Here is a 17,368-nt window from a genome sequence, read left to right as displayed (position 1 = left end):
TTAGTATTTTTATTTTTATTTTTTTTTCCTATGCCGCATTCACATTTCTCCTTATTAAGAGAGAGAAGAATACAGTTTTGTCCTGGGGAGAAAAAATATTTTCACTCACAACACGTATTTTGTTATAAGCGATATTAATTTTTTTTTTTTTTTGGGTAAATGTAATTTTCATTAAGTAAAAAGAAGTACAATAGCACAATACAACTTGCGTAATCTAAGCAGTTTTCTCGACAGGCCAAGGAATCTGTCATAAGCGATAAAGCGCACAAGTGCTAATAACAGTAGGTAACTCTACACTAAGAATCCTCTGCTGCACATCTCAAACCATCAGCGGACCCACAGTACGTATATCTCTTGTACTCCATCAAATCATTTAATGTTGCGCTCACGCCAGATATGGTACACACACGAGGTCAAAAGAGCGCGGTAGGCCCTAGAAATATAGTGTTTGCCTCTCCATCTGCGAGCAGCCCATAAGACGTCAGTAGTCCAAGCTCGATTTGGACAATCAAATCAAAGTGTGAGTCGAATCACCCTCAAGCAGCCATGCGAATAAGTGCAGTAAAAAAAAAAATGATCATGGGTCTCATTAGCACCATCAGAACATAGTACGCAATAACTATTAAGATGAGCCAACCAAGGCTTATCCATAGTAGATAGTCTACCAAAGATCGCCAGCCATAACACAAAAGCATGTTTAGGGGTTTTGAAGCGGCCCAACAATAGTGAAGACCAATCTACTTTGGATCCTTCACCCCGTAGTGAACAAATCATCATAACAACTGTTAGTTATGTATTTCTTGACCGCCAAATGATACTATCAGCGAATGCAAGAGCTATAGGGAGTGAATGTCAGTGATAGAGGACCAACACCATTGCCCATCTAGAAGGAAAACTTCAACCTTGTCCGTCTCCATAGTGTTTATAAGTCGAGGGCCCTGTGGGAACTGCTGGATGAGTGGACCAAGATCATACCAAGAATCGTGCCATAGCGAAACATTGTTCCATTTCCTATATAATAATGAATAAAAGGCCGGAGCAAAGGCCGTAGCCAAGGAGTTTCCTCCAACCCCAAGAACCCTGAGGGGCCGTCCAGATAGTAACATTTACGATAGATCCAATCAACCCAAATCGAAGCTCAGTTGCTGCAAATAATCTGCCACAATTTGAGTCCTATAAGTGTGCGGTTAAGAGTAACAATATCTTGAATCTCTTGACCACCTTCATCAATAGGAGATATTAATCTTTTTATTATATCAATAATATTTTTAAATTATTTGTTTATTTTTTATGAAATATAATGTGTTATATAATTTATTCCTATTTATTTTTTACATTCATTCACAACCCAATACAACTTAATTATCCAAACAAATCGATAATATATTTTACTGAAAAATATTTATTTGTAATTTTTTAATATAAAATATTTATTTTAAGCAACCTCTAATAATTTTCTATTTAAAAAAATGATAAAAAGGAACACCCCTTCCTAGTGAAAATTACATAAGAGAAAGGAGTTAATTGGGCATCTCTAATTTACATTTACATGGCCAAAAAATGGGATTATTATGAGCATATAATTGGTATCATCTTCATTCTGCAGCTGTAACTTAAATTATTACCATTTTTAATTTGCACCCTGTTTCTTTTTCTTTTTAGATTCGGATGTCTGCTTACCTTTCTTATGCGTTGGACATCAATTACAAATAGTAATGTGTTTAAAAAATACACGGGTCTAATAAATATGAACTAAATTCTAAAAAAGGGATTTGAAAAAAAAAAAGTGTTAGCATTTCGACGCGCCAAGTTAGTATTGAATTTGAAATTGAATAAAGTCAAAAAGTAAATAAATGTGATTGAAAATCGAGATATGATAAATAATATGTGTGAAAAAATACAAGAACACATGATAATATGCTTGTAGTGTGCTTAGAGAGTAAGAGCAATAGTTTAGAGAGTAAAAGATGTATGAGGAACGTGAGGGGTGTTGTTCAAAGTGTGATAAAGGTCTCAAAAAGGTATGAGAGACGTCCTAGAGTGTGGGAGGTCTCCTTCGTATGGAGGAGTAAACCTGTATTTATAAGGGATGTCCCCCTGCAATAGGGTTTTGCACGTTTTCTTCATTATAAGAGAGAAATGGATAAGGGTCGTTTAGATAAGCCATAATATGTTCTTATCTTCTGTTAATTTTGTTGTTGAATGCTTTCTCCAAGTTAGAAGGACTCTTCATTAGTAAGGATTCATAACCGTTAGATAATCCTAATCGCCAAAGAGTTTAGGGCTTTGGGAGAACTTCTCTGCAAGGAGGCACTAAGTTAAGGATATTTTGTACTTCCCTGGACTTCTTAGTGTATTGGGCTTTCCTATTGGGCTGAGCTTGATAATTTTTCAGCGGGCCGTCCTCATCATGGATTGGTGCGCCTGACTTGGGCTTTAAATATCTTCATAGGCCAAACGAGAGGGGAATGCCTTCAACCTCCTTCCTTTGCCAATCTGCTTTTGTAGCACTTGCCAAGTCCGTCCGCCTGTCTGTTTTCTAAGGGGCACCTGCCAAGACTGCCCGCCTGTCTGTTTTCTAGTGTCACCCGCCAAGGACGTTTGTCAGATCCTTTTGGGCCTCTTAAGATGTTACAGGCCTCCCGTTTCTTTCTATTTTTTTTTTTTTTGAATTGTTTGGATCTTTTTAAGCCAATCTAATTTTATGCATATCACCCATGATTTTTAAGGTCATGGCTCCGAATCCCGCCTTATTCATGGAGTGTTGTTTCTACTGAATAGTAAATGTTATTAGTAGGTGTTGGTTAGATTTAGTTTTTTTGATATTATTGATCATAGTATGATTGTTGTAATGATCTTTGTTAAGGGATAACTATAATTAACACTATAACTTATGGTCTGTGTAGGTAAATTATTTTTAATTTTTGTATAATTATATATACTACTCATAAAAGCCAAAACAACAGAGTAGTTTGTATAATCAAGTAGTGTAAAAATAATATTATGTTTTGAAGTAACATGATTCTCACGTACTTTATTTTCTTAAAATAAAATTTATGCTTCAATCATTCATGCAGCCCAATACATAAAAACGTAGAATATAGTATGAATATAACTGATAAACAATTTGATATGATAAAACAAGAATAAAAATCAAAATCGAGCCAAAAGTCAAATACCAAATCAAATATTTTGATTCGATTTTAGTATATATCGAATTTAATTTACCAAAATGTATACGTCCCAACCTTCCAAGTAACTCAATAATAGGATGTGCACAAGAGAATGCGTATGTCATATTTATGTTATTTTAGGAATTGATTTGATTGAGCTAAATTAATTCAAAAAGAAAATCTTTTTATTACCAGCTCTACATATACAGTAACAGAACGAGGAACGAAAGCTTGAACACGTTTTCCGTTCTTTCTCTTCGTACCTACACAGCAACCATTATCAAATTTCTTTTCCACTAACAAAAATGGCAATTTTTGGCTCTGTTCCCGTTCTGATCACCTTCTCCGTGCTTTCCTGCTTTCTAACTTCTCCACCACCACTCGTCTCCGCCACCGCAGCCGACAGAACTGAATTAGCCACCCAAGTCTGCAAAAACACCACGAACTTCGCCTTCTGCCACGACGCCATCTACTCCGACCCCCGCGCACCCGATGCGGACCGCTATGTTCTCTCTTACATAGCCTTCGGCAAGGCGTACTCCAATGCAACTGATACCAAAGATTACATTGCCTCAAAGATTAAATCGGGCGGTGGAAAACCTGAGACATTACTAGGTCTGAAGAAATGCTTGGGTTATTACGAAGAGGCGGTTCGGGTCCTGGCTGAGATGCTGGGCAACTTGGATTCGGAGACGTTTTCCGGGTTGGATAAACTGTCGGTTGAGGCTGAAGGCTATCCACGCGCTTGCGAGAAGCGGTTTGGAGGGCGCTCGCCCATAACCACGAGGAATGACAACTTGATCGAGCTTGCCAATATTTGCTACGTTGTTGCTAAGCTCTACGAGTATCATTAACTAACCTTTCACTACTTTTTGCTGTGTTATTTCCTTCTTATTATCATAATTCTTCTTTTTTTTGGGTGGTGAAATTAAAATTTCTTGAATTTTGTATATTGCTTGTTGAAATTTTGAGGGGTATATTTTCATTTTAGATGAACTTATTAAGTTTGAATTTCACGCGATATTTGAATATTTATTTTATTTTATATGAAATTTTAGCAATTCGATTCAATGGTATTTGTTATTGGTATTTTGATAGTTGATTTCTATCAAAATCATTAACCAATAACTAGTGATTGGTAATATATTATGAAAATTAGAGAATTAGATGTGTGGTAATTGAAGTTGTGGGGTATCAGTCAGCATCGGCTGTCAGTCTGGATTGTGGTGGCAGTCCAGTTGTTCTTTCTCTTCCTCTGTAGGGTGGGCTACTTCGGAATCTCCGTCAAATGTGTAATAATTTCTCTTCACATTTATTGTACGTAAGGCCTAAACAATTAAATAAATGTTGCTGTGTAGGCCTTCTCTTCCATCCACCCCCTTGTACATCATCATCCAAATCAAATTCTCCTTTTCTTTATTATTTACTGTACGTTCATAATTTAATGGAAAGTTTTAATATAAACGTTTAAAATATTTCTCATACGTTTAAGGCCCCATTTATTTCATGATATCAATTATTTAGGTGACATAATTAAAAAATCTTTGTATTAATTACATTATATTTACTTAAATTATTTGAATGAGAAACGGGCCTAGGAGAAAGGACGTGTGGGATTGGAGTAAAGGAAGCCTGGCATGGCATGGCGTGCTTGTTCCAGTGAAATAGTAATAAATCTTAAAGTAAATTACATTGACATCTTTTGAAATTATGACAAATTATACAAATACCCCTTCTATTTTATAAAATTATAACTATGTTTCCTGAGGGGTGTTAATGTAATGTTTTTATTTTGTAAAATTATAGCTACATTTCCTGAATTTATAAAATTATAACTACACTTCATGAGGGGTGTTAGTGTAATGTTTTTCAGGAGGTATTTGTGTAAGTTTTGAATCTATATAGGGAGTGTAATTGTAATTATAATTATAATATCAAAGAGTGCAGTTGTAATATTACAAAAAAATATGGTGTGTGTTAATATAATTTATCTTGAATTTTAGAATGGGCAGGTGAGTGGTGAGCGGGACTGAATTCAAATGACGGGCCCAATTATTAGATCCGATTATCAAGACATCTATCCATAATCCATGGCTACGTTTGATTTTAACGAATATGTAAACGACACTAGTCTTTATTTGAAATTGGTTTCAGAATATTAGATAAAAATGTGTATTTTCTATGAGAAAACATCTCACAAAATCCAAAAATGCGTCCAAAAATTTGATCCATTTCGAATCCCACGACTTATACAAGGTGAATTTAATTATAATACCTGAATTGACTCGTATATCAAATTCAATATTTTATCACCCAACACCAACTACAAAGGGATTATAAATGCAAATATAAAATTTATCAGAATTATTTTATTTAAATATTTTTATAATTATTAATGAATGTATAATTACTGCAAGTATATTAAATTATTAATTAATATAATAATATACAATTATTTTTTCCTCTGGGGACAAAAAACCCCAAATTCGAGTACTCTCGAAAAGCCCCAGAACTTGAGGCTGGCCTTTGCTTACCCCAGAAGGATTAGTGGGCCACCCGTTGTCTTCAAAAACAATGAAAAAACCCACTGGGCTTAAATCCCCGGAATTTCTGCTGCAATTTTTGGACTAACGATCATGTTTGTAAACACAGATTTTAAAGTGTTTATTAATTTATAATTGAAAATTAATATAATTTTTTTTTATTTTAAATTATGTATTAAAAATTATAAACAGCTCCCTGTTAAAATTTTCAATATATTAGTGAAACGGTAAATTTTTTTATTATTTTTTAAAATACTCATTATTATTATATTGTTCAGACCGCACAATTGCTTTCCTTTGTAAAATTTTGAAACAGACAAGAAATGGACGTCCGTCCGTCCACAGTGATTGAGATTGAGTTTCGGCCGATCAAATAAAAAATGAATATTTTGATATTTTATTAGTTACATGTATTATGTAAAAGGTAAGATTCAAAACAGAGCAAGAAGAAGAAGATTGAGTCAAATTGGACTGAAAGACAAAACTTTTCTTTATATATAAAAATAATAAACAATTAGAAGGAGACAAATTCTGGGTAACAATGATTAGAGGATGTGTGATGAAATGAGGTGCCAAAAGATGAGTTTAAAACCCACCCCTAAATCCACCTCTTCTTTTGATTCATATTCTCAAAAAGTAATAATAATATTAAAATGAAGCAAGGTTTGACTGGGTCAACCCTCGATTTCAATTGGTTGTCAGGTAAGCCAAAAACAAGGCCAAATCTTTGGTCTTTTTCTTCTTTCGAGGTCCATCCTCAACTGTGGGGTACCATATTCATTCTCACACTCCATTTACCAACTTTTGCCCCAATACACATTCTTCACTTTTCAACAAACACTCCCCTCTTCTTTTGAGATCACAAGTTGGAAAAGTAGATGAGTTTCTTGAGGTTTATGTGGAGGGGTTTGGCCCAATTTGGATCAGAAACCAACCATTTGCATCTTATATCCACCTTAATACTATTCATATAAATAGCTCCAATCTTTTTATTCAAATTAGATTCCGTTGAATTCAATCAATAGACGTACATTTGTCATGTGATTGTTCATTTTCCTTGAACTATACACCAATACATATCAAGTATATTACATTCATCATATAATTAATTCAAATATAATAAACCTTATACGTGTTGGAATTTTGCCAGTAAAACAAACTAGTAGAAGAAAAGTCCCAAGAATCAGCTTAGGTCACTAAAAATCCGTCCCGTGAACACTAAATGCAATAAAATTGTAATTTTCAAACATGTTGGTCCCATATACCAACTTGCAAAATCACATTTTGGATCACGCAATTTTTGGGTACCCTTCACTAGTTAATATCAGCCAAAAACCTACTAATAATCATCATCAATCATAATAATCAACAACATTAATTATTTAGGTAGTACAATTCAAAAGGAAACATCTTTTTCTAGGGTGCTCCACATCTCCCGAATTAGAATACAGCTGGTGGAAGGAAGCCCAAAAGCTTTTCAGCTCCAACCAACCACCCCCCCCCCCCACTATGTATCTATTTATATCTATCTATATACATGTTTTTGCTTTTGTGTTGATGAAGCTGCTGGGCCTGACTTTATATGGAGGGGGCATGACTACAACCCATCATTACACTTCATTATAAAAATCGATGGAAACTTGAAATTGAAATCCTAACGGTCCTTTCTTTCTTCCTTTTGTTGATCAAAGCTCGCTCTCCAGTTTCTTCTTTTTGTCTTTTGTCTTACCAAATTAACTATTCTTATTTGGCAAAACATAAATTAGTAATCAAAATTAATTTTATTTTCTTGGCAATATGTAAAAATAATAGATTTAGTGAGTGTTGTTTATTTGCTTATTTTGATTTAATTTTGAATATTTAGAGAAGGAAGGAAACATAAAGGGTTGGGTTGAAAGCAGAAAGACGAGTGGTGGATGGTTGGTGGTGGGCGCCCACTTGTCCCTCAATTATGTGCATCCCACCATATTACTCTAAATCATTTCTTATTGTAAAAAAAGAAAATTAAATAAAAAATATATATATTATTGTATTCTTTAGGGAGTATTCCAATTTCACTGTGTAATTATTCAGTCAACTTTTCATTATTTTTAAATACTTTTTCTATGGAAAATACAATTCAATTTTATAAAGTAAATTTCGGATAGACAATTGTGTTCAAATTTATTTTAATCATTTATCCTTTTCTTTTTCTCTTCATTCGATTCAATAATAACAAAAATTTGGATTACCCACAGGCATGAGATGTGTTAATGGCTTATAATCTATTTATATAAATTATTCATATTTTTTAAAAAGTTACACATATATTCGTTAGAAACATCACCATTATTTATACAAATTATTCATAATTTTTCAAAACATACATATACATATACCTAAAAGATCAACATCATCTCATAAACTACCCATATTTTTTTTATATCATGGATGATTTTTATAATTATATAAAAAATAGGAATCATTGTGTAAATAAATTGTACACAAGAACGTAAATATAATTATTCGAATAGTAATTGAAGTGAATGAGAAATGTAGTAGCAAAAGGAAAGGGGAAACGCAATTTATCCAATGCGATATGAGAAATGAGCAAAAAAAAGTTTCATTTGAAAAATGAAATAGCAAAGTAAATTATATATCTTGAAAAAATGAAGCAAATTACATCCTATATAATTTACTTTATTTTTTAAAAATATAGAAATAATTTGTTAATTTTTTTTATAAAAAACTATTTGCTCATTTTGGGTACTAACAGGTAAATTGCATTTAACCCCAAAAGGAAATATTGGGAAAGATCCATTTCTTGGGAAGTAGAGGATGGGATGAAATACCTTGTTATACGCCACACTCCACACACACTTCCCCAAATATTTCAATTACTCCAACTAAAACAAGTTTAACTCATCCATATTGATATTACCCCCCCACCCCCGAAAAAAATAAATGGGACAGTGAGAGTGGGAGTGGGAGTGGGAGTGGGAATGGGATTGTATTTATACATGTTTGGAGTAGCAGTCTACAAAAGCGGATACTGATAAAGATGGTAGAACCCCATCAATCTCAATCATAAGAGACTAGAGAGAGAGAGAGAGAGAAGAGAGAGAGAGGAATAGTAGTGTATGGCAATACAAATGGAGAATGGCGGAGGAGTTGTGTGAGCTTTTTTGTTTCCGCCACCTGCTGTAATCCATTTGCGTGAACCATTCAGCACTGAAAAGCTGTTCGATTTGTGGGTGTGTCAGGTAGAGAATTGAGGGAAGGAGGGTGGTGGTGGAAGTGCAATTTGAGGAGGTGGAGATGGGCGGAGGAGGTGGCGGCGCGTCGTGGAAGTTGAAGAAAGCCGCCAGGAAAATATTTGTGCAGACATGTGGCTCCTTCTGCCAGAGACACCAAGCCCATGTTCTTGACAACTCCACCGTAATTTACTCTTACTCTCTCTCTCTCTCTCTCTCACACAAACACACATTCTTGATACTTGAATTACAAAACACGGTTTGTTTTGTTTTCAAGAATCTGGCTGTGATGTGAAATGATGACTTTTAAACTGGAGAAATTCCAAGATTTCTCTTTCTATTAGTCTTTGTTTTCCAACAAAACTGTTGGGCTATATGTCTAATTCTTGTCTATCTTGTGATTTTTGTTTTCTTCTCAGGTGGGGGCTTGTGATTCACCCAATTATTCTTCACCGCTGGAAAATCAGACGAGGAACATTTCTTGCAAGAAGATCTCATCAGAAGCTGAGAAGCAGGGGAATTCATCTAACAGCCCTTCTTCTAATAAGGTACCCTTTTGACATTAATGCTCTACCTTCCCTTGAATCATTTATTTCTGTTTTATAAATTTTCTCTTCTGGAAACTATTAATTTTACACGATTAATATGCCGTTACTTCTCTTCTTTTGACAATGCTCATCAATTTGTTGAATGAAAAGAGACAATTCTTGGGAGCATCAAATCCTAAGATCAAAAAGCTGAGATTTTTGCCAAAATTATCTTTTCACACATAGGACTCAAATTTTTGATAGTGTTGTCCTTGTATCATTTCCTCTTGGGTCTAGTGTGTTCTGGCAGGGTTGGGGTCTGATGGATCCTGAGTTTGGATAGATTTTGAGAAAGTTATAAGAGTGTGCAGGTTTTGGCAATCCCTCTGCTATCAGTTTCTTGTTGAAAGTATTAGCAGCAATCACTTTGACAAAACTGCACTGGAGAAATGATTAGCTTATAGACACTGCACCTGCCTGCCAACAGATGTTTGATTATCTTTTCATTCCTAAACTGAGGTGATTTGTATCCCAAGAGAAGCACTCTTAAGTAAATTTCAAATGTGGAGACTTTAATGTGAAACTCTGATTGTTTACCAGTTATGTTTTGCCCTCATAAGTTTCGTACAGATATATTTCCATATATTCGTGTTCATAAATTTCTTACACATTTTCTTTGATGCACCTGGCAGAACTTGTGCGCAATCTGTCTGGATCCTTTAAATTACAGCTCAGGTAGCAGCCCGGGCCAGGCAATATTCACGGCTCAGTGTGCCCATGCCTTCCATTTCGCTTGCATTTCTTCCAATGTCCGCCATGGTAGTGTTACTTGCCCAATTTGCCGTGCTCATTGGACCCAGCTACCTCGCAACCTGAACTTGCAGTGTTCCCTCCGTGCCAATAAGACAGACCCCATTCTACAGATCCTTGATGACTCCATTGCTAATTCTCGGGTTCACAGACGCTCCTTTCTGCGCTCGGCTCGATATGATGATGATGATCCCATTGAACCTGACCACACCAGAAATGAACCCCGTCTGCATCTCTCCCTGTTGACTGTGCCTCTGGCTCATGCTAGCTTTAATTTGTGCCGGCATCAAGCGTCTGCATCTGGTTCATGCCACCATTGTGGAACTTCATCCCATCACTCATCTGTCTCGTCCTCGATGGCAGGATCGCCACTTGCACAACATTTTCCCTCGACTGGAGAAACTCCATTTCTGGCCTCTCCAAACAACAATGCTTATCTTCGTGTGCAATTAGCTCGCCAGCCTGCAACCGACTTGGTCTTAGTTGCAAGCCCTAATGGGCCGCACTTGAGGCTTATGAAGCAGGCTATGGCATTGGTGGTTTTCTCACTGCGACCTGTGGATAGATTAGCAATTGTTACCTACTCTTCTGCAGCAGCACGTGTCTTTCCACTCAGGCGCATGACTTCGTATGGGAAGAGAACTGCTTTGCAAGTCATTGATCGCCTATTCTATATGGGGCATGCAGATCAAATGGAAGGGCTAAAGAAAGGAGTGAAGATACTCCAAGATCGTGTCCACAAGAATCCTGAGTCTTGTATTTTGCACCTGACAGACAGTCCGGCAAGATCCTACCATCAGTTTGACATGGAAGTTCCAGTTACAATCCATCGGTTCCATGTAGGGTTCGGGTTTGGCACTGCAAATGGGTTCGTCATGCATGAATTCGAGGAGTTCCTGGCAAGAACATTAGGTGGGGCAATCAGAGATGTCCAACTGAGGATCGAAGAAGGCACTAGGATTGTTAGGATAGGAGAACTCAGAGGAGGCGAGGAGAGGAATATACCGGTGTATCTGGGTGATTGTGGACCTGTATGCGTTGAGTACAGCTACATTGATGGTGGAGATGGTGAATGTATCAGAACAGGTGAAATTGTTGTGGGGATGGAGGATAAAGGAGATAGAAGTGAGAATGTAGATGGTGTCCCCATAGGTGGAAGGATGAGCAGTGCTGAAAGCTGGGATTACCATGATCCTTTCATGGCTAGAAGATGGGCCAAACATTTGCATGGCTATAGGCTATAATATAGATTGTTCTGTCATATATTCCTTGTAATTCTATACACAGCAAGTCACTGATTTAATTTATCGGTTAGGATTGCATTAGTTCATGTCTTCATGAAAGTTTATTTAATGCAGCACAGCAATGTCAAATAGTAAGGGGAAGTGTCAGAAAAATTACCACAAGCATGAAATTGCAAAATCTTCATTCACGAAATAATGGATTGGGACAAGCACAGTAGCTCATCTTTCAGACTCTACATGAAGAGAAAGAAATACAGAATGGTAAAATCACATAGAACTAAGCATGTAGCAGTAACTGAGTAACAAAACAATCAGTGTGTGTACCTGAAGCTCTTGAAATACAGAACTCTCAAAGCCTGGCACTCTTGTGACTGGACCACCAAACATGTCGACAAAATATCGGACCACTAATCATGTCGACAAACATCGGACCACCATGCGCAATTGAGGTCTTTGGCACCCTCGTCATGAGCTAGCAACATTAAGCATATATGTAATGGTGGATGCATAGAATGAATTGGGTAAAACCAGATGAATCTATGATCAGCATGCTCCATAACCCCAGGAGCAACAATCCATATCCTTAAATTGATCAACTGAATTATCATATAAATGGAGGTGTTTGAACTTGGAAGGGACCTGAACTGTTTCAAGGTGTATTTATAACACTTCATTTGTCACAACTCAGCAATTTATTCGAAGTTCAGAATCCCCGAATGGAAAGCACTCAGACGACCCAATCAGCAACCCATATCTCCAACCAAACAAACCAAAAGCATAAATAATGATTTCAGCTGGTAGCAGATTTATCCCTGCTACAATTTTGTGCATAACATAACAACGAGAAAATACAGCTTCAAATAATTAAACAATTGAACCTGACTTTCAATAGCCTACATAAATAATCTCAGAAATTCAAAGATCATCATCATCAGCTTCATTGATTTGGCATCCATTAATTGAACAGTTAAACACTGGTGAATGGCATTAGAGGAAGCATGATCAACCTATGTCTGAATATCCCTCCTCCAGTTTCAGGAAGCAAAAACAAAGCTATCAAAGAACAGCATCAATCCATACTCTTTAAATCATCATGAACCTGAAAACAAATCAAGCTTAGTCCAGACAGCAAAAAAGGGCATCAAGTTTGCATAGAGATAGAAACTGCTGCCATAGGAAAATAAAACATAAATCACAACACCACGAACAATACCATTGACAGATAAAAATAAAACAGGCATAAGATCGGCAGAAAAGCAAAAGGAAAATCTGTGCTCACCATTATTACTCGGGGAATGTTGAGATAGAGCGGTGGCGTTTCACCTTGTTAAGGCGGTTGCATGGTGGCGGGAGAGGATCTTGAATGATCTTCGGTAAGTTTCTTGACATTCTTAACTTACAAAATTACCGTAAAAACCGTAAAAATTTACAAATTGAGTGGAAACGGGTTTTCTTCCTGTTGTTCTGTTCCTCAAATTTTCTCCAATTCCAACTTAAGTCGTTTGTTTATAGACACCGACTTCTGATGAGGTCACCCTGTAGCAAGTTACAGCTGGCCCAGCCCAAAAACCAGCTGTACCAGCCTAAGCTCAGCCCAACTACCAGCTGTCTTTATACTGTACAGTCCTCCCTTTCGGCCCAGTTAGTTATTTTGGGCGCTCAACATTTGTGCCTGAAAATAAATAAAAATCCTACAATAATAATTTTCAGATTTCATTATTATTTATAAATAATAAATTGTTTATTTTATTTTATTAGCCTGCATGAAAAACTTATAAGCTTGATATAAATATGATTAATTATTTGGATCATCCTGAAGCAACTCATACCTTCTATCATTTAAAATCTTTGGAGTTCTTTGTTCATTTATATCAAGAAAACCATAAAAATATTTTTCAATATTAATAAAAAACATATAATGATTAACTTTTGTACCAAATTTGTCAAGAGGTTGTAAGTTTTCTGTTTAAATGATGAGGATTGGTTATTATTCAGTAAAATTTGTCTCTCAAATCACTACTGGACTTTAAAAAATGAAATTTTTTTATTGTTTAAAAATTTAAAAATATCTTATGTAATTAACGATCATCTAATAAATAACAATAGCTCGTTATAAGAGTTATAGATGATATTGATTATAGGATCTTTAATCTTATAAAATATTTATAATTTTTTAAAATAATAAAAAATATTTATAATTATTACAAAATTTAGTAAATGAATGTCACGTGGTGGAGAAGGGACAGTGAAAATAGAGAAAAGGAAGTGAAAAGGTGGTGGAATATTTGGAGAGGTGCTGGCACAGTTGCCTGCCCCAGCGAGATGCAGATGCAGCCTGCTTGCCTTCCTTTTTACTGTATCATCATTTTTACTCACTTTTTTGGTTACTTTATTTCACCCTTCTCTTCGCCCGTGACTCTGTTCCGTGTAATTTTCAGCTTGAGTTGAGTAGCTCCGTTCGAGGTAAATTGTAAATTGATTTGAGGGTGATTCCAGTTCCACGGTAAATCACATTAGGTATGGGGGGTTGCGTCCGAGTCAAATCTTTTCCCCCTTTCCATCATTTTCTCTACTTTCTGCAATAACAAAAAGCAATGGCATTGGCAGCAAATAAACAATTCCAACACCCAAAAGGATAGTCTACTCGTTCCCCAGATTGATGAGCAGTTGAAACAAACCGAGATCTCACAACTCGCAAGTCCCAGTTGCGCACCACCACTCTCCTCCAATGTTCCCGAGATTGATTCAGCCCCGTGAAGCCATTTTGAGCCAAGAAAATATTCAGGTGCCCAACACTGGCGGATATGGTCAACGGGGTGGTGGGGACCCGTGCTTGGTCCTGACTTCCGACCCCAAGCCCCGCCTTCGCTGGACTGCGGACCTCCATGAGCGCTTTGTCGACGCCGTGACTCAGCTTGGTGGAGCCAGCAGTCAGTATTCCTGTTACCTATCCCATTTTATTCCGTGTTTTTCCCCTCCACCGGTGATATAATTTTTTACCCTTTTTAAGTGGTTGGTTGATTATATTGCTGTTTGGTGCCTACCGCCAATGATGGTTTCTTGTAATGTGATTGCCTCTCATGGGGAATGGCTTGGATCTCTAAATTATTTGATCATTGAGTTCCTGGAATGTAAAAGATTCGGATGCTTATTTATTTGGGAGATACGAGATTCATCTATTAGTTCTTCGATTAAGATTGATATACGTAGCTGAAATGTGGTCCACTAGAGAATAATTTTCATTTGTTTTCTCCCTATAGGCTTAGGGATTGGCTGTGTGCTAGTACAGATTACTACTCATCAAGCATACTACCCTGAAATTTGTTTTAGTTATATCTGATTATTGAGATGATTGTGTAAACATGTAAAATAGCTACTACTGGTCTCTATCTTGAGATCACTCTTCAAGCAGAAACAACCATAGAGGAAATTGATTGTTTCACTTGTTGCGTTGATTGAATCCTAGTTACTTTATTTAGTTGTATTCATGGGTCGGAGACACTATTTTCCTAGTTGTGAATTGAACTACTAGTCACACAAAGTTTGTGTGAGTTATTCATCCAGAACAGCTACCAATCTGGCAGTTGATTTATGCTGGGTACATAATGCGGTAACCAACGATGTTTTTTTGACCACTGAGCTTTTTTAGTATATTCAATTCAGTTCCTGAATCTCATGATGCAGGCTGAACACATTATATTGTGTTTGCCTGTGTTTTTATGTTTTGTGTCATGAATTTGACTAGTCCATGGGACAGATAGCATATTGATGTTCAGTTATGAGTAAGATCGAAGAGCAATTAAAAGAAACATTTCTATGCTGCAATGCATTTTTAACTTGGGGTTTGTAGACTTAAAATTTCTATCGTACTGGTTCCTTGGACAGGAAGTTCAACTTTTTATTGATCTGGCTTGGCTCTTTCTGCAGAAGCTACTCCAAAGGCTATAATGCGTACAATGGGTGTCAAGGGATTGACTCTATTTCATTTGAAGAGTCATCTCCAGGTTTTGCTTTCTTTTTATTTTTATTGATTATCCAATTCATTGTTTTGTATGTGCATTAGTTTCTACGGAGCATCAATTTCTACCCATTCTTTTCCAAGCTGTTTAACTAGTTTCTTACTTCCATGCAGAAATACAGACTAGGCAAGCAATCTGGGAAAGAATTTAGTGAGGCTTCAAAAGATGGTATGTCTAGTTCCCCTTGCTTTCTGTATTGATGTCATTTTCAGTCTATCCGTCTCCTGAAAATAGTTCTAGGGCGTGTGGCAATGTGCTTGAATTTACATCTATGTCAGAGAGATACGTCGTCTCTAATTCTGCAACACTCTGCATGTTGCCCTGAAGAAAGGAAGGAGGGGAAAAATTTAATAGTGAGAGCATGCAAGTAATCTTCTTAAATCCGCCCCATCGCTACCAATTTTGCCAAGGACATGTCGGGTTGATCATAACTAAGATAAAAATTGGGCTAAGTGAGCTTCTAAGCCAGAGTTTTTCTATTTTAATGAACTCTCTTCTTTATTTGTCAAAATGGCTGGACTTTCAGGTTCATACCTTTTGGATAGCCCCCGTTCCAGCAATTCTCCTCAAAACGTACAAGCATCTGACATGAATGAGTAAGAGTTTGAATTATTGTTTAAATGTCTGTAGTGGGAGTGCTTTCAATTAGTCGCTACAATAAAATCTAATGAAACTGTTCCAAATGATTGTATGATATGCACAGGGGTTATGAAGTCAAGGAGGCATTACGAGCACAAATGGAAGTTCAAAGTAAACTACACTTGCAAGTTGAAGTAAGAATCCTCCATCTGCTTCATCATAATTTAGACACTGGAAATTTAAGAATCATGTTAAATACTGAATAAGAAAACTACAGTGAGGTATTTCATAAACCAACTATATCTGTTGCAGTTGATTGATTTTGCCTTTAACCTGGTTACACAGGCTGAAAAACATCTCCAGATTCGGCAGGATGCTGAGGTGCGATACATAGCTATGCTGGAAAGAGCCTGCAAGATGCTCGCTGCTCAGATTCTTGGAGCTGCAGTCCCAGATGAAGATGGAGGTGGTTTTCAAGGAAAAGGAACAAAGGCACCAGAAAATGGTTCTCAAAATCCACTTGGATCATATCCATCACAATCTGCCAATGAGTTGGGAGCCCCTGGCCCTGCAGAAGTGCCTCCCAATCTCCATCAACAACTTGCTGATTGTTCCACTGAAAGCTGCCTTACTTCGCATGAGAGTCCTGTGGGATTGCCTCCAGAAGGGTCTCCGCCTGGACGAAAGAGAGCAATGCTAAACGTGGATTCAACAAATGCCTCGTTCGTATGGGGTGAATCTGATGTGTATACCCCGGATTTGCACCTGGTACAAGTTAGTTCCCATGGAATAGCAGGGTGTGGTGTATAAAAATGTTTTAATTGGTGGTCACCTGGTTTTCGCCATCCGACTCGAATCGCATGTTTAGGAGGAATGGCAGAAACCAATTACTAGGTCTAAGTTATCTCAAGCTGTAAATCAAAGCTGATGCTGATGTTTCCAGATCAAGAATGGACCTCTTTCTGCTTACGCTTAGTGGTTCGTTGTTGCCCCATTTTCTCTTATTTCATTGCTAATATTCAGTTGAACTTTATTATGTCACTCAAGGGAATGCATTAAACAGGTGACTTTGTGTGTGGTTCCCACTTCCCACGCATACTTGTGGCCGTAGGTAGGAGATGTGTTGCATCTAGTGTTAATTAGAATTTCTTGAATCAGGACAGGGAGAAACTCTATGGCCGAGTCAGTTAGGCCAGGGCCAGGCCAAGGCCGGCACTTGGAGGAATCAATTACAAATATG

At 36.8% G+C, this 17,368-nt stretch overlaps 3 protein-coding genes and 1 long non-coding RNA gene across 4 annotated transcripts; 3 read left to right on the top strand and 1 right to left on the bottom strand.

Annotated features, from left to right (window-relative positions):
* Nucleotides 1–3,338: 3,338 nt before the first annotated feature.
* LOC105175203 (cell wall / vacuolar inhibitor of fructosidase 2) lies at nucleotides 3,339–4,542 on the top strand. The gene has a single exon (XM_011097560.3). The coding sequence runs from the start codon at nucleotides 3,479–3,481 to the stop codon at nucleotides 4,025–4,027; it is 549 nt and encodes a 182-aa protein (XP_011095862.1). The 5' UTR covers nucleotides 3,339–3,478; the 3' UTR covers nucleotides 4,028–4,542.
* Nucleotides 4,543–8,636: 4,094 nt separating this feature from the next.
* LOC105175201 (putative E3 ubiquitin-protein ligase EDA40) lies at nucleotides 8,637–11,611 on the top strand. The gene is made up of 3 exons (XM_011097559.3): nucleotides 8,637–9,133; nucleotides 9,369–9,497; nucleotides 10,169–11,611. The coding sequence occupies exons 1-3, from the start codon at nucleotides 9,014–9,016 to the stop codon at nucleotides 11,528–11,530; spliced, it is 1,611 nt and encodes a 536-aa protein (XP_011095861.1). The 5' UTR covers nucleotides 8,637–9,013; the 3' UTR covers nucleotides 11,531–11,611.
* Nucleotides 10,048–12,994, bottom strand: LOC105175202 (uncharacterized). Its single transcript, XR_848887.3, has 4 exons — nucleotides 12,810–12,994; nucleotides 11,855–12,629; nucleotides 11,688–11,763; nucleotides 10,048–11,182 (listed from the first exon to the last, which is right to left on the bottom strand). It is a non-coding gene; the product is annotated as an uncharacterized LOC105175202 (long non-coding RNA).
* A 794-nt stretch (nucleotides 12,995–13,788) lies between these two features.
* On the top strand, nucleotides 13,789–17,097 carry LOC105175200 (protein PHR1-LIKE 3). Its single transcript, XM_088876128.1, has 7 exons — nucleotides 13,789–13,886; nucleotides 13,969–14,460; nucleotides 15,458–15,534; nucleotides 15,663–15,717; nucleotides 16,076–16,145; nucleotides 16,253–16,322; nucleotides 16,474–17,097. Exons 2-7 carry the CDS (start codon nucleotides 14,259–14,261, stop codon nucleotides 16,936–16,938), a joined length of 939 nt encoding a protein of 312 aa, XP_088732254.1. The 5' UTR covers nucleotides 13,789–13,886; nucleotides 13,969–14,258; the 3' UTR covers nucleotides 16,939–17,097.
* Nucleotides 17,098–17,368: the final 271 nt, after the last annotated feature.

The sequence above is a fragment of the Sesamum indicum genome, linkage group LG12, assembly GCF_026168435.1.
Source record: "Sesamum indicum cultivar Baizhima isolate 11 linkage group LG12, ASM2616843v1, whole genome shotgun sequence".
Classification (NCBI taxonomy): Eukaryota; Viridiplantae; Streptophyta; class Magnoliopsida; order Lamiales; family Pedaliaceae; genus Sesamum; species Sesamum indicum.
The sequence above is the reverse complement of the archived record's forward strand: the minus strand, read 5'-3'. Positions and strand labels throughout refer to the sequence as shown.

Excerpts from the sequence above, each read along its gene's own strand:
- LOC105175203 (XM_011097560.3), top strand. The coding sequence starts at position 3,479 with ATGGCAATTTTTGGCTCTGTTCCCGTTCTGATCACCTTCTCCGTGCTT.
- LOC105175201 (XM_011097559.3), top strand. The coding sequence starts at position 9,014 with ATGGGCGGAGGAGGTGGCGGCGCGTCGTGGAAGTTGAAGAAAGCCGCC. Across the intron at positions 9,134-9,368 it reads ATGTTCTTGACAACTCCACC|GTGGGGGCTTGTGATTCACC; the intron begins GTAATTTACTCT and ends TTTTCTTCTCAG. Across the intron at positions 9,498-10,168 it reads ACAGCCCTTCTTCTAATAAG|AACTTGTGCGCAATCTGTCT; the intron begins GTACCCTTTTGA and ends TGCACCTGGCAG.
- LOC105175200 (XM_088876128.1), top strand. The coding sequence starts at position 14,259 with ATGTTCCCGAGATTGATTCAGCCCCGTGAAGCCATTTTGAGCCAAGAA. Across the intron at positions 14,461-15,457 it reads TCAGCTTGGTGGAGCCAGCA|AAGCTACTCCAAAGGCTATA; the intron begins GTCAGTATTCCT and ends CTCTTTCTGCAG. Across the intron at positions 15,718-16,075 it reads TAGTGAGGCTTCAAAAGATG|GTTCATACCTTTTGGATAGC; the intron begins GTATGTCTAGTT and ends CTGGACTTTCAG.